This window comes from Cervus canadensis, chromosome 5 (genome assembly GCF_019320065.1).
Source record: "Cervus canadensis isolate Bull #8, Minnesota chromosome 5, ASM1932006v1, whole genome shotgun sequence".
Lineage (NCBI taxonomy): Eukaryota > Metazoa > Chordata > Mammalia > Artiodactyla > Cervidae > Cervus > Cervus canadensis.
Window position 1 is genome coordinate 36,206,560 of NC_057390.1, and position 14,790 is coordinate 36,221,349.

Here is a 14,790-nt window from a genome sequence, read left to right on the forward strand (position 1 = left end):
AGAAGGGTAACAGCTTAAATTTCAAGTCTTGTAAATACATTCTCTTTTTACTTTCTCCTAAATTATCAGCATTTTGCACCCTTATGAGGGTATGACAAGAGAATCTCAAAAGTTAATTACTGTTTCTTGAATATAAATTATTCAAATAGAAAAAAGCTTTTATTCTATTTCAGCAATCTATTTCTAATGTAATACTATTTTTTTCTTCTTTTGCAATCACAGAAATCCAAAGACTTGCAAATATACACTTATTCATGATCACCACCTGCTCCAACTCAATCTTTCAATAAATATCTATTAGACACCACTGCAGGTACTATTAATAGACTCTTTGCTTGAGAAGAAATATTCACATGCTAATTATATCATTTGCTTTGGGAAAGTGACATAAGACCAAAATAAAATTTTACTGATAAATACAAAAACAAATCTAAGGAATTTCTAAAATTTTTATTATAAAATTATAAAACTGACATTCATTCCAGTACAGAATATTTTATCTTTACTAACATTTCACAACTGGTTTAACTAACGCTATCATTTGACTTTAGCAGGAAAGGCAACATATATTTTTAAATGCTTTATATGCTGAAGTATAAAGAATGGTGCCTATGCAGGAAACTACATACTTCAGAAGAGTAGCTACACTGAAATAGTATAACATATATATATTATATGCTTTATATATATATGTGTGTGTGTATATTAGAACTTTCCGTAAAACTGAGGCTACAAAAAACCCATGATCAGATCAAAAGTGGCCTGAATAGAGAACTCAGTTCTTTCCCTCTCTGCCTAACTCCAAACAGAAATAAAGCGAAGCAATTTTTAAAGACAGTCTAGTATTCTCAGATCAAAAGTTAATATTTAACTTTAAACTCTCCTCACTGGACCCTTGGATAATGTGATATTTGAGAACACTGTCACCAAGTCTCACGGCTGAAAATCTCTGGCCTCTTCGTTCATTAGTTATAAACCCCAAACTATTCACTAACTATGTAACATTTCCAAAGTAGTATTTTCTAATAATGAATTCCTTAAGACTGAAGGCCAGTGAATACTTTAGCATTAGAATAATGCACTCAAAAACATCGCCCAAACACTGTTTTCAAGTCAGAGATTACTACACTAATAGGAGAGGGAAAAAAGAATTCTTGAGACAAAAGGTGTTTACCATTCATATTACTCACATCTTCTGGTACTTGACTTGGTTCACTCTAGATTTCAGACAGTAGAGGTCTGTATTTTGGAGTAGGCAGCAATATGTGAGCTGTAAGATCTCCCAGGCCACCTCCTGAAAGATATTCCTCCTTTCCCATGTCTTTCCTTCCTCTAATTCTGAACCCCAGAAAAACTCAAGTTTTTGTTTTGCTTTGTTTGCTTTGGGATGTTTAGAGATGAAGGCAAATAAGGTGAGAAAGAAGGGATCATTTGGGTTGAAGTGCTACTCTCTAAATTGGCAGTTGCTAGTATACAATTCTTGATAACTAAAAAAATTACTTCTACTTTCCAGCAATGGACAACAGGAATTTGTAATAAAAAAATTATAGTTACAGAGTAGTTTTAAACTTACTTCAAAATTTATTTTGAGCTCTACCAAAGTATGAAACTAAACATATGTCCCATTACTGAAAGGGATTAAATTATAATGCTTAACACCATACGCTGTAATATAATGCCCTCTATGGACTAAATTATAGCACTTCAGCATTAATTACTGAATTGAACCTAAGACATGAACAAAGACTGTATTCTAGAAAATGAACAAGCTAAAAATAACCAAAAAATAATGAACATTCTAAGGTCCATAAACAATTTCATATAAGCTGCTAAAAATGAATACTACAAACCATAAAGAAATTGAAAGTGATACTATTCAATGAGAACTAAATAAATGTTTATTTCTTATATTATAACCCAAAATAGACAGATATTACAAAAGATCCAAAGCATTTTAAAATTTGGAATTAAATAGTCATTAGGTTTTGAACAAATCTTTGAAAACTTTTAGTTTTCGCTAAATACATGTTTGGGGGAATCTTCAAGGTCACTTCATAATGTTTATCATAGCATGGTTCAACCATTTGGTTTGATTCAATAGGTTGTCCCTGAATTCAAAATCCTCTTATATATAAAGTCATTTTCAAAGTCATTTCTTAGTGTGAAGCAAACATGCACAACTCACTAAACTCCTCTTGCCCAGCTGAATACGGTGGATGACAGAAGATTCCACAGATACCCTTTTCTGTCTCCAACACTAGATGGCACCAACACCCACAGTACAGTTGACTGTCCAACCCAAGACATGCAATCTGGCAAAAACTACTCAATTTCCCAGCTCTTTCCCAGGATTGACTGGCAGTCAGGAACTAGATCAGAGTACCATGGAAAAAGGAAAATAACTCCAACACCAAAAAACATGTGGAATAAAACGATCTCTAACCAGAATTCAAAATCACTTTCGAACAGATCAGAATAAAGAAAGAAAAGTGAAGTCGCTCAATTGTGTCTGACTCTTTGCAACCCCATGGACTGTAGCCTACCAAGTTCCTCAGTCCATGGAATTTTCCAGGCAAGAGTACTGGAGTGGGTTGCCATTTCCTTCTCCAGGGGATCTTCCCGACCCAGGGATCGAACCCAGGTCTCCCGCATTGCAGGCAGACACTTTATCGTCTGAGCCACCAGAGAAGTCCAAACATAAAAATGAAGCTATAAATTAGTAAATAAACTAACTACTGCTACTACTAAGTCACTTCAGTCATGTCCGACTCTGTGTGACCCCACAGATGGCAGCCCACCAGGCTCCCCCATCCCTGGGATTCTCCAGACAAGAATACTGGAGTGGGTTGCCATTTCCTTCTCCAATGCATGAAAGTGAAAAATAAAAATGAAAGTGAAGTCGCTCAGTCGTGTCCGACTCTTAGCGACCCCATGGACTGCAGCCTACCAGGCTCCTTCGTCCATGGGATTTACCAGGCAAGAGTATTAGTGAAGGTGAACGTGTTCCACATATTTATTAATTATCTGTATTTCTTGTATGAAGTGCCTGATCATCCCCTTGGCCCAACTTAAATTTTTTTTTTTTTTTTTCCAACTTAAAATTTTAGTGGATATTTTCAGATTTCATACGGGAATATTTATAAAGGTTATATATTTATAAAGGTTAATATTCCCATGTGAAAACTGAAAATATCCACTAAAATGTAAAGTAAAATAAAATTTAGAAAACTAAGGGAAAACTATAAAATGACAAAAATTTGCATCTTTGTACTGTATACAAAGAACTCTCAAAATCAGAAAAAGGTGATTCTAAATTTTAAATTGGGCCAAGGAGATGATCAGGCACTTCATACAAGAAATACAAATAATCGATAAATATGTGGAACACATTCACCTTCACTAATAATCAAAGATCAACACAGCAAGATAGTTACTTTAACCTGTCAAACTACTAAAGATTTAAAAAAAAAAAAGCCAGGTACACAATGTCTGGAAGGATACTTAAGAAGCAAGTGCTAGTAAATGACTCTAGGAAGGTACACTAGGCAGCTGGTTAAGACAGGGAAAAGACTTACTGTAATTGTACTTTTTGAACTTTGTATAATGTGTAAGTCATTAGCTATCAATTTTTGATAAAAATATTAATAAATATTAATTGTTGGTAATCCACAGAGCAATGGGTTTTCTTGCTATTAGAAGGGAAAAAATTAGTACAAGTCCTGACAAGGGATTAATCTCCAAAACATACAAACAGCTCATGCAGCTCAATATCAAAAAAACAAACATCCCAATCCAAAAATGGGGAGAACTAAACAGACATTTCTCCAAAGACGATGTAAAGATGGTCAACAAACACATGAAAAGATGTTCAACATCGATAATTAGAAAGATACAAGTCAAAACTACAATATCACCTCACACCAGTAAGAATTGCCATCATTAAAAAACAAAAAATCTACAAACAATAAATGCTGGAGAGAGTGTGGAGAAAAGGGAACCCTCCTACAGTGTTAGTGGGAATGTAAATTGGTACAACCATTATGGAGAACAGTATGGTGGTTCCTTAAAAATCTAAAAATGGAACTACCATATGACCCAGCAATCCCACTACTGGGCAAATACCCTGAGAAAACCATAATTCAAAAGGACACATGCACCACCATGTTCATTGCAGCACTATTTACAGCAGTCATACATGGAGGCAACCTAAATGACCGTCAACAGAGTGGATAAAGATGATATGGTACATATATACAATGGAATATTACTCAGCCACAAAAAAGAATGAAATAATGCCAGTTGCAGCAACACGGATGGATCTAGAGATCGTCATACTGAGTGAAGTAAGCCAGAGAAAGACAAATATCATATACTGCTTATGTGCTTGCGTGCTAAGTCACTTCAGTTGCGTCCAACTCTGTGAGATCCTAGGGACTGTAGCCCGCCAGGCTCCTCTGTCCATGATTCTCCAGGCAAGAATACTGGAGTGGGTTACCACGCCCTCCCTCCAGGGGATCTTCCCCACCCAGGGATCAAACCCACACCTCTCACATCTCCTGCACTGGCAGGCAGGTTCTTTACCACTAGCGACACATGGGAAGCCCCATATTGATTATATGCGGAATCTTTTTTTTTTTTAAAAAAAGGTACAAATGAACTTATTTACAAAACAGAAATAGAGTCAGACATATAGAAAACAAACTTATGGTTACCAGGAGGAAGGAATAAATTGAGACTGGAATTGACATATACATACTACTACATATAAAATACATAATAATGACCAATAGTATAGCACAATGAACTCTACTCAACATTCTATAAAGACCTATATGGGAAAAGAATCTATAAGAGAGTGGGTATATGCATAACTGATTCCCTTTTTTGTACACTTGAAGCTAACACATTGTAAATCAACTATACTTCAATAAAAAATTATTTTGCAAAAAGTTAGCCCAATGTCTGAAACACAGTAGAAGCTCAAAAAGTATTGTGTTCGCTATACCTAATTTGCTATTCAACCTTGGAAAAGTTTCTTAACATTCCTGGACTTAGGTTTTTTCACCCCTTAAGTGATTACCTCTTTCAGATTATGGTGAAGACTAAATGAGATGACTTATGTGAAAGTTCTTGGTACTTAAAAGATTTCCCATAAATGGTAGTCCTTCCTTTCCAGGTAAAATGCAAATAATTTGGCTTTTCTTGGCCGTTCAAAATACTTAGTTTAAAAACATCCCAAGCAGGAAGAAAACCTAAAAGTGAAAGCGAACTTAAACAAATCTAACTTTATTTCACAAGAGTAGTATAACCACACTGGAGTGGGGGAAAGTGGAAGGAAAAGGCAAAATAAAACCAATCCAAGTAACTGGGCAGGGCTGAGGCAGGTCGGTTTGAAAAATAATCCTCTTCATTATTTTATTATAATGATATTATAAAACATTCTAAGACTATTTTAGATGTATGCAAGGATTAAACAAATTAATAAGTGTGAGGAGTCAGGTTCTCTCTATAGAAAAGTGTTAGTCACTCAGTCGTGTCCAGCTCTCTGCAACCCCAAGGACTGTAGCTTGCCAAGCTTCTCTGTCCATGGAATTCTCCAGGCAAGAATACTGGAGTGGGAAAGCCATTCCCCTTCTCCAGGGGATCTTCCCGACCCAGGGATCGAACCCGTGTCTCCTGCATTACAATCAGATTCTCTACCATCTGAGGGAAAATACAAATGTGAAATGAGGGAAGCAAGAAACAGTACTCTAGGAATGTTTTGGATCTGGAAGTATATATAAACTCATGACTTCATAAATACATGGATGTACTTATGTTTATTCATATGTGCGTATACAAGTATTTCCTCCCTCTGTCCACTGAAAGGGCTAAAATGCACAGATCCCACAGGAGCCAAGTACAACTCTTCGTACTTTGCATCCAGCTCTTGATCACTGAAAGGAATCAGGGACCCTTGGAGAAACTGTTGACTTTGTGGCTGGGACAAAGTGGGCAAAAGATGAGCCTACAACATTTCATTATGTTAGAAAGTAGGAAGTGTTTCCCTCTTCACTCAAAAGGATAGCTGCATGTCACTGAGCCAACTCGAAGGGGAGCCCTTCAAATCTGGGGCAATTTATAACCAAAATAATTTAAGTATGGTAATGATTTGTAAACTATTAGGGGAAAAGAGAAATTCATGGATCCACACTGATAGTTAATTAGCCAATTAATGGAAAAAGAGATTTCTTGCTAAAAGTAAAACGCCAGAGTTGATTGACAAATGTGGAGGAAGTTTTAGAACTGGAAAATCATCTTTTGCAAATTTAGTGGTAAAGAATAAATCAATCAAGATTCATCAATAGTCACTAAATCTAGGGAAAGAATTTTAATAAAGGGCAGGATATTTGCATTGTCACCCATCAGCTGTCACGAAGGACAATAACTATATAAGAAAATCAGGAACCCCTAAATTAACCTCATCAATGAAGGACTGATGGATAGTAGGTACCACCAGATTGACATCATGAGACGGGCACTACATCATCTTCATTTTGGCCATGAATCATAACCTCAATTTAATCACTAACAAACATTACACAAATGCAAAAAAAAAAAAAAAAAACCCAAGGAATTTTCTACTAAAAAGAGAGAAGGGAAAGGGCCTGTGTTCTTCAAAAGTGTTAGTCATAAGAGAGAAAGACTGGATATGCTGCAGATTAAAGGAAACAAAGGCAACATAACAACTAAATATAAAACTTGGCTCTAGACTGAACCTTGCAATAGAGGACACTAGGTCAACTAACAACTGGAATATGAATGGTGGATTAGAAAAAAGTACTGTTATCAATGTAAATTTACAAAGTTAATAGCTGTACTGAGGTTATGTAAGAGAATATCCCTTTTTGAAGTATTTAGGGGTAACACAGAATGTACAGAACTTATCTCATGGGCTCTGGAAAAAAGGATGTATTTATGTATCCATTGTCTATTTATCAAAAGAGATCATAAATAATAAAGCCAATAGGGAAATGTTAGTAGGTAAATTTAGATGAAAAGTGTAAGATATTCTTTGTACTTTTATTTTTGCAATTAAGTTTGAAATTACTCCCAAATGAAAGTTGTTTTTAAAAAAGCAATTATCTTAAAAACTCAAGTGATACCATAGGTTTCTAAAAATTCAGCTTAATTCCAGTCACAGGAAATTTAGCACCTAAAGTGTAATAAACCCTCTTTTAACTGATTGGTTTTTCATTTTAGTTCTGAATAAACCTGATGTTTCTTTTCACTGAGTCCCTCATGGCCAGTTTGCAAATTCATCTGTCCCTAGCTTTGAGTGAGTAAGTTTCTACATACTGACCATAATACCCACACATTACCCCCAAAATATCAAAACAGGATCTGGAAAACTTTTATCATATTTATATAAATGAATAAGTCTATATGTTTATTCACATTTGCTAACTCTAACTTTTAAAGTAGCATCTCTTTGTGAAGCCATTCCTAATATCCCAAGGTAGCAAATGTGCCCTTCGTACTGTTAATGATCTTCCAATCATTATACATTTATATCCCTGAACTGTCACTGTATGCCAAACTGAGACTTCCATTCATCTGAGAAAAACATTTCAATTGTCATCTGCTAGTGCTATCAGTTAACTATTCAGAAGTTTCACTATATGGGTCTAAATTTAGTAGTATAAATTTAAGCAATTATTAAAATATTTTAATTTAGATGTTTATATTTAAAATAAGTGGAAAGTGAAAAATTAAAATGCCAGTGATAATCATAATATATCTTGAGCAAAAAATGAAAACCACCAAGGTACCAAAAGCATAAATCTTTAGCCACAAATCTTTTTTAAAAATAAAGAACATATATGAAATGTTCAGCCTCTAAATAATGAAGTACAGTGAAGCAAAAAATAACATAATGAACGTTCATAATTATGAACTGAGAGACCAGTATTTCCATTTCATGATGAAGTATATACTCTGAGGGAATCCCTGGTTGTCCAGTGGTTAAGACTCAATGTTTTTACCACAGTGGGCCGTGTTTAATCCCTGGTCAGGGAACTAAGATCCCACAAGTCATGTGGTATGGCCAAAAAAGTAAAAAGAATACACCTTGACTGAACCAGATAAAGGACAGGAATATAAAAAGCAAAGAGAAGCTTTAAAAAATGGTCCAGACTCATAAGTAATCAAAAAAATTCAAATTAAAACAAAAAAAATGTTTCCTTTATATTTCAAAATGTCAGCTACCACTTGTTGAATGCCTAAATATGCCAGGTAATTTCTAGGCCTTTTTAAAAAGAACATTTAATAAACTTTTTTATTTTACAATTCTTTTGGATTAACAGAAAAATCACAAGAATATTAGAGAGTTAGCATATACCCTGTACTCAGTTCCTTATTATATTACTATGGTACACTTGTCATATATAATGAGTCAATAGTGATACATTTTTATTAACTAAAGTCCATATTTTATTTGGGTTTTCTTAGTTTTCACATAATGTCCTCTTTTTGTCCTACCATTCCATCCAGGGTATCACATTACATTTAATCATCATGTCTCCTTAGTTTCTCAGACTTCATTGTTTCTGATGACCTTGACAGTTCTGAGAAGTACTAGCCAGATTATTTTGTAGGATGTCCCTCTATTTGAGTACAGACTATCAACACAGCTTATCACTGTGGATGTTAGCCCTGGTCACCTGGCTGAGGTAAGTAGTATTTCAGGCTTCTCCACTATAAATGACTCTTTTTCTCCCTTTTCCACACTGTACTCTTTGTCATACTGAGTGAAGTCAGACAGAGAAAGACAAATATCATATGATACCACTTTTATGTTGAATCTAAAAAAAAAGTGTACAAATAAACTTATTTACAAAACTGAAATAGTCTCAGATGTAGAAAATAAACATGTGGTTGTGTGGGGGTGGGGCCAGTTAGGAAAGGGGAAGGATAAATTGGAAGATTGAGATTAACATTTACACACTACTATATATAAAATAGATAACTAATAAGGACCTAATGTATAGCACAGGGAACTCTACTCAATATGCTATAATGGCCTACATGGGAAAAGAACCTAAAAAAGAGAGGATATATGATATATAGAACAGATTCACTTTACTGTACAACCTGAAACTAATACAATAGTGTTTATATCTATATCCCAATAAATATAAAAAACAAAAAACAAAGCAAAAAAATACATTTTGAATTAATTTTATCTAAAAATAGCAACAAGGCATCAAAGTCTGCATCACATTTTATTCATCTCCTTTGCTGATTAAAATCAGTCTCCCCCCCCCAATTAAAATTGAATCCTGCCTATAAATGTCATTTTAAGAAAACAAGGGGAACAAATTGGAAATAATAAATTATCTGAGCAAGTTTTATTATTTAACACTGATTAATGTTTTCATGTTTAAAAGTATATTCAGTACTAAGACACAGAAATTAAAAAAAAAACAAACAAAAACTAGAGCACAAACAAGGATGCAGAAAATCATTAGCCCTCTGAGAATAGAGATGACCATTACAACTCCCTTCCTTCTGACAAATTCTCAATTCTTAACTAAGCCTCTCCAGAATTTGATACTGTTGATCAATTCTTCCACCTGTAACCCTTCCCTGTAGTTAATGTCTGGGGATTTAACTACTGCCTCGAGTCCACAGTAAATACATGCATACAGTTAAGGGCTCTCTCAAGAGCTTCCTATTTATAATATCTCTCATTCTTGGATGTCACATAGGTACCTTAATTACAACATTCTCAGAACTGAATTTTTACTGGTCATCTGGTGACGTGGATGAACCCAGAGTCTGACACGCAGAGTGAAGTATGTCAGAAAGAGAAAAACATATATAAGGAATCTAGAAAAATGGTACTGATGAACCTATTTGCAGGGCAGGAACAGAGCTGCAGTCAGAGAACAGACTTGCGGACACAGTATGGGAAGGAGAGGGTGGGACGAACTGAGAGAGTAGCCAGATATACACTGGTCTATCTGTATATATATACACACATGGTAATGTGTAAAACAGACAGCTAATGGGAAGCTACTAGACACCATGAGGAGCTCAGCTCCATGCTCTGATGACCTAGAGGGGTGGTATAGGGGTGGGCGGGAGGGAGGCAATATATTATACACACAGCTGATTCACAGCAGAAACTAACAGAACACTGTAAAGCAATTAGACTCCAATTAAAAAACACTTTAAAACAGCACCTGCCTTGCACATGAATAATCTACAGATAATATATACTGCTATGTCTAATAAACACTGAGCACTCTTAAAAAAAAACAAAAACTGAGTATTTTCTCCCATTAAACCCACTTTATTTTCTCATGTTTCCAACTCAGTTTCCCATACTGCCATCCACGTATCTGAACATAAAAGGAACCCGGGTTCCCCAGAGTAAGCTTTAACTCCTCCCGTTATCTTCATGTCCGATTCCAATCAAACACTATTACGTCTCTGTGCCCATCCCATTGCCTTAATGTTCATGATCTCCCCTTTCTTTGATTATAGCAACAAACTGTAAACTGGTCTCTGCCACCAGTACTACCTATCTCCAATGCCTACGTGTATTCAGTAAATTCACAGTAATCACTACATATTTTTATAGAAAACACATTTAAATTAGGATGCTAAATAAAAACAAATGCACAAATTACACAAATCAGGTATGTGGGAAATGTGGAGTCAAAAAAATGAGAATTAGTACTTTACAGGAGAATTAATAATAGCATACTTCAATGTACACTTCAACAAAATGTCTAATACTCAATATGCTTAACTTTACACCTATTACTGGAATTACTGCATTATATTGTAGTAGTAGAGATAAGTAACAGAAATGTTCTTTCCTTAAGATTTTAAAATGAAGATATTGCTGGGAAAACAAAAGTAAATATATCTGAAAATACTTCATTTTTAATACCTCTTGCTCTTTATGCTATTAGGAAACAATAAAACAAAAGAGAAGAAAGAAATAGATGTTGAAGTCAATTCTAATAAAATTTTGTTCCAGTTCTGTGGTGCAATATAAAAATTACCAACAAATAATTATTGGCAAGTTAAGAGCAAGAGTGAATTATGAGTGCAAGGGGGGGGGTAAAAAAAGCACTAAAACCTTTAACTGAGCCAGGAAAAAGAATTCTTACCGATGTGATCTATTTAGACCCTATAAACATACTACACAAAAGGTAGCAGAATGTTCCGTAAGTCACAAGCTGGCAAGAAAGCACAAAATAATGTATGGATTGATTACCTGAAGTTTTACTCAGCTCTGCTGAAAATATAGCAGATGGTGATCTTCGCTCTTTTTGTGTATCAGAAGGAAGTTTTTTCTCAGCTTCTTTCACAAGAACTTTGGGTTTTTCTATGCTGCCTACCTCTGCTTGAGCAGCCAAAGCAGAAACATCTGGAGGCAGTATGGGCACCTTTGAAACATCACCCCTATCTTTGGAGAACTCATCTGGGACATGAACTTCTTCCTCTTTAGGTTGTATACTCTTGAAAGAAAGGTCATGGGGCAATCCTGCACAAGCCAATGACCCAGCTCCATCCTGGATGTCAGCAATTTCACTTTTGTGGGATACTTCTAGGTCAGTGTATTCCCTGGCTAATGTAGGAGAAGAATCTGCTTTAGAACTGACAAAAGTAGGGAACTCATCTATAATCTCAATTGGAGATGAATCTGAAAATGTTTCACTTTCTCTTAGGTTTGCTTCCTGAGCAATAAATAAGCTATCACTTGAATAAACTGCAGTACTGAGCTCCTCCATCTGCAAAGGGATTTTCTCCTTTTGGGTCAATGCTGAAACTTCATCAGGGGCTAAGGTATCTTTTGTGATGCCTAAACTGGGCTGAAAAGACTCCAAATACGGTTTTCCTCCCTCAGGTGGTGGTGAAGCACTGAGTTTTCCCTTATTTTCATGTCCTGTCATTGACTCAGATGAAATTTCAATGAGATTTTCTTTCACAAGTATTACAGCTTCATCTTGTTTTTGTGGAACTTCAGGTATTGAATCATCACTAAATAAGTCAACTGGTTCAGAATCGGGGGAGGAATCTTCAACTAGCTCAGAATGCTCGGGCACTGGCTGTGCCACTTCTGCTATTTCTGAATAACTAGAGAAATCTGGAGTTGGTTCAGTAGAGATCTTTGTTTCTTTAATTAAATCACATGCAATAGATATATAAGGAGCTTCTGTTTCCTGAACAGCTACACTGATACTTTCAGGCTCTGTGATTTCTTCCTTCATTCCTGATTCTTTTTTTAGTGAGACATTCATGGCCTCCTCATATGGTGGGGGATTTTCAGGCTCAAACTTTATGCTTTCATAATTAACTGAAGGAGGAGTTTCTAATGGGGATGAACTGAGCTGTGCTGCAGAAGCACCAGCACTAGGAACTACAGAATTTAATGGTGCTTCCATGACAATGTCAGGCAAAACCGGTGAAGGAGTAGCTTCAGATTCTTCAAAAGATGGGCAAAGCTGTGTTGCAGGGTAAAGTGACTCCTGCACAGCTTCTGAAGTTTGAACCAGGTCCATTTTTGTTTCAAAGGCAATTTTTGTACCAGTAGCGTCATTCAATTCGCTTTCACATGCTTCCTGAACCAAATCTGGGGTCAGACCTTCAGGCACGTTGGCCACTACTTCCTCGGTCACCTGTGACACATGATCCGTCGTAACATAATCTGTCTTCGAGTCCTGTGCTGCCATAAGGAAAGGGTTTGATGTTTTGGCGCTTGCATTCTTCTCTGTTACAATTTGTGCCTTTTTTTCTTCTATCTTTTTTTCATCTGTCTTATTTTCCGAAGTATGATCTTCCAACAAGGGAAAAATGTTTGTTGCAACATTCTCAGTTGTTGTTGGGTTAAAGGGAGCACACGTGATGTATGCTCCTGAACCACCTTTTATAGCTTCTGGTGTACTGGGAAATGAAGTGTCATCATTACTGCTTTCACTCTCTTTTTCATGACTTGTTGGTTCAAGGCTATCTGAAAAACGTTTCTTCTCCACTTTATCTTCCCATTTGCTCTCTATATTAACTCCAGCAGCCAAAACATCACTATCTTGCTTGTAAGTATCTTTTACTTCCCATACTCGCTCAAATGGTTTGAAGTCTGCATATTCCTCCCTCATAGAAGCTTCTGCTGCAATTCCCTTTTCATTAAAACTGTCCTTTGTTTTTTCTGGAGACAGAACTCTATCTTCTTTAACTGATTTCGTAAGGACTGTAGATAACTCCTGCTGAGTATGAAGGATGTTACGACTAACTAAGTCCTCTTCTTTATCTTCACTCCTCACAACTATTTCGTCCCTAGGATTTGCTACTGTTATGGCAGGTTCTGCTTTTTGAGAGCCACTGAATGATGATTCCATTTCTGAGTATTCCAATTCTGAAAACTCTGTTACATTTCTCTCTACTAATGGATTTTTTGCCTTCTCTGAGAATGCTTTAGAAGTTTCATTTGAAATTTCTGGAAGTGTTCCTTCAGTGGGTAGTACTGCTGGTAAATCACCAAGGTATTCACGTTCTTTAAAAGCAGCAGCTGAGAGAGGAGATAAAGAAGGAGGAGAAGCAGCAGTTTCAAGCAGGACAGATGGAAAATCCTCTTGACCAGCAGAAACAGTGTTACCTGGCTGCTCCTTCAAATCCATAATTTTTTCTGTGACCATGGACAGAAAGGAAAGTTAGAGAATGCCAGTGCTCTGATGCTAATGCTCAGAGTTAATGCAAGTTTTATGACAGATTAAAAAAATAGTGTTAGTAAAGACTTACTGTTAACTAAAATGCTAGTAACATTTAGTTTATAAATAATAATAAGTAGACTGAATCATTATTGAAGAAATTAAAGCTATGGTCAAAAAACATGTGCACAGCTATAGAGGCAATTATATGCCATGCAAAGACATCAAGTCTTTGAGAAAAACCTCAAGTAAAATTAACTGAGGAAAACTACTATTTACTAGTCTTAGAGGAAGAAATGAGAATCTGAAAAGAGAGTCTAGTCTGACTGACAGCACAGGAAGGAAGGGGCACTGGATAATTAAATGCCACAGACTGGCATTCTTTTCTGTGAAAGCCTGTCAGCTATAAGAAAATAAACTGTATCTGGAGGAAATGACTAGTCAATAAGTAAAGATAAATCAAGGGTCCAAGAATTCCTTACACATTTCCAATTATTAATCAGCTTTCTGCCCATTTCTCTCTTGGATACAGCATACAAAATGCAAGTTTCAACTTGGTCAGTAGACAAACATTCTTGGAATCATGCTAATTTTTAGTAAATTCAAACTACTAAGCATAGAGTTAACAAAACTAAAAAGTTAAAGTTAGAATACACAGAAGATAAAAGGCTAGCAGAAAGAACTTGCCTGCAGAGGAGTGTATCACAGGCTCAGATGCAGCAGGAAGAGCAAAAAGTGTCTCATCTGAAAAACAAATAGAATATAACCTCAGCAGAAATAAAGACAGAGCTGAAAGGAGACTAAAGAGGAGCAAGCAAGGGGTTCAGTTTGTAATAAGTTACACAAAATTTTATCTACGGAGAAAAAGTCAAGATGGAAAGGAAAAAGTAGTACCATTAGTAGTTCCATTAATTCAGATTAAATTATAATTTACAAAATTGATTAAATGATATCCATAGAACCTATCATTTCTCAAGAGGCAATAACATGTTTATGTTAAAGAAACTTCATGAATCATCATGGCTTTAATACACTAATCTTTTCTTTTTTATTGGTCTATGTTCAATCTAGAACACTTTCAGAAAAT

At 35.7% G+C, this 14,790-nt stretch overlaps 1 protein-coding gene across 3 annotated transcripts in view; it reads right to left on the reverse strand.

Moving 5' to 3' along the window:
* RTN4 (reticulon 4) overlaps positions 1-14,790 on the reverse strand; it is a 69,604-nt gene that overhangs the window by 36,908 nt on the left and 17,906 nt on the right. Inside the window, exons 2-3 of one of the 3 annotated variants that reach the window (XM_043468570.1) lie at positions 14,391-14,447; positions 11,273-13,681 (exon numbers count right to left, since the gene is read on the reverse strand). The exons of 1 other annotated variant lie outside the window; for it this stretch is intronic. In XM_043468570.1, coding sequence (XP_043324505.1) covers positions 11,273-13,681; positions 14,391-14,447 — 2,466 coding nt within the window. The remainder of the gene's footprint in view (positions 1-11,272; positions 13,682-14,390; positions 14,448-14,790) is intronic. One more of the 3 variants, XM_043468571.1, reaches the window with a different exon arrangement.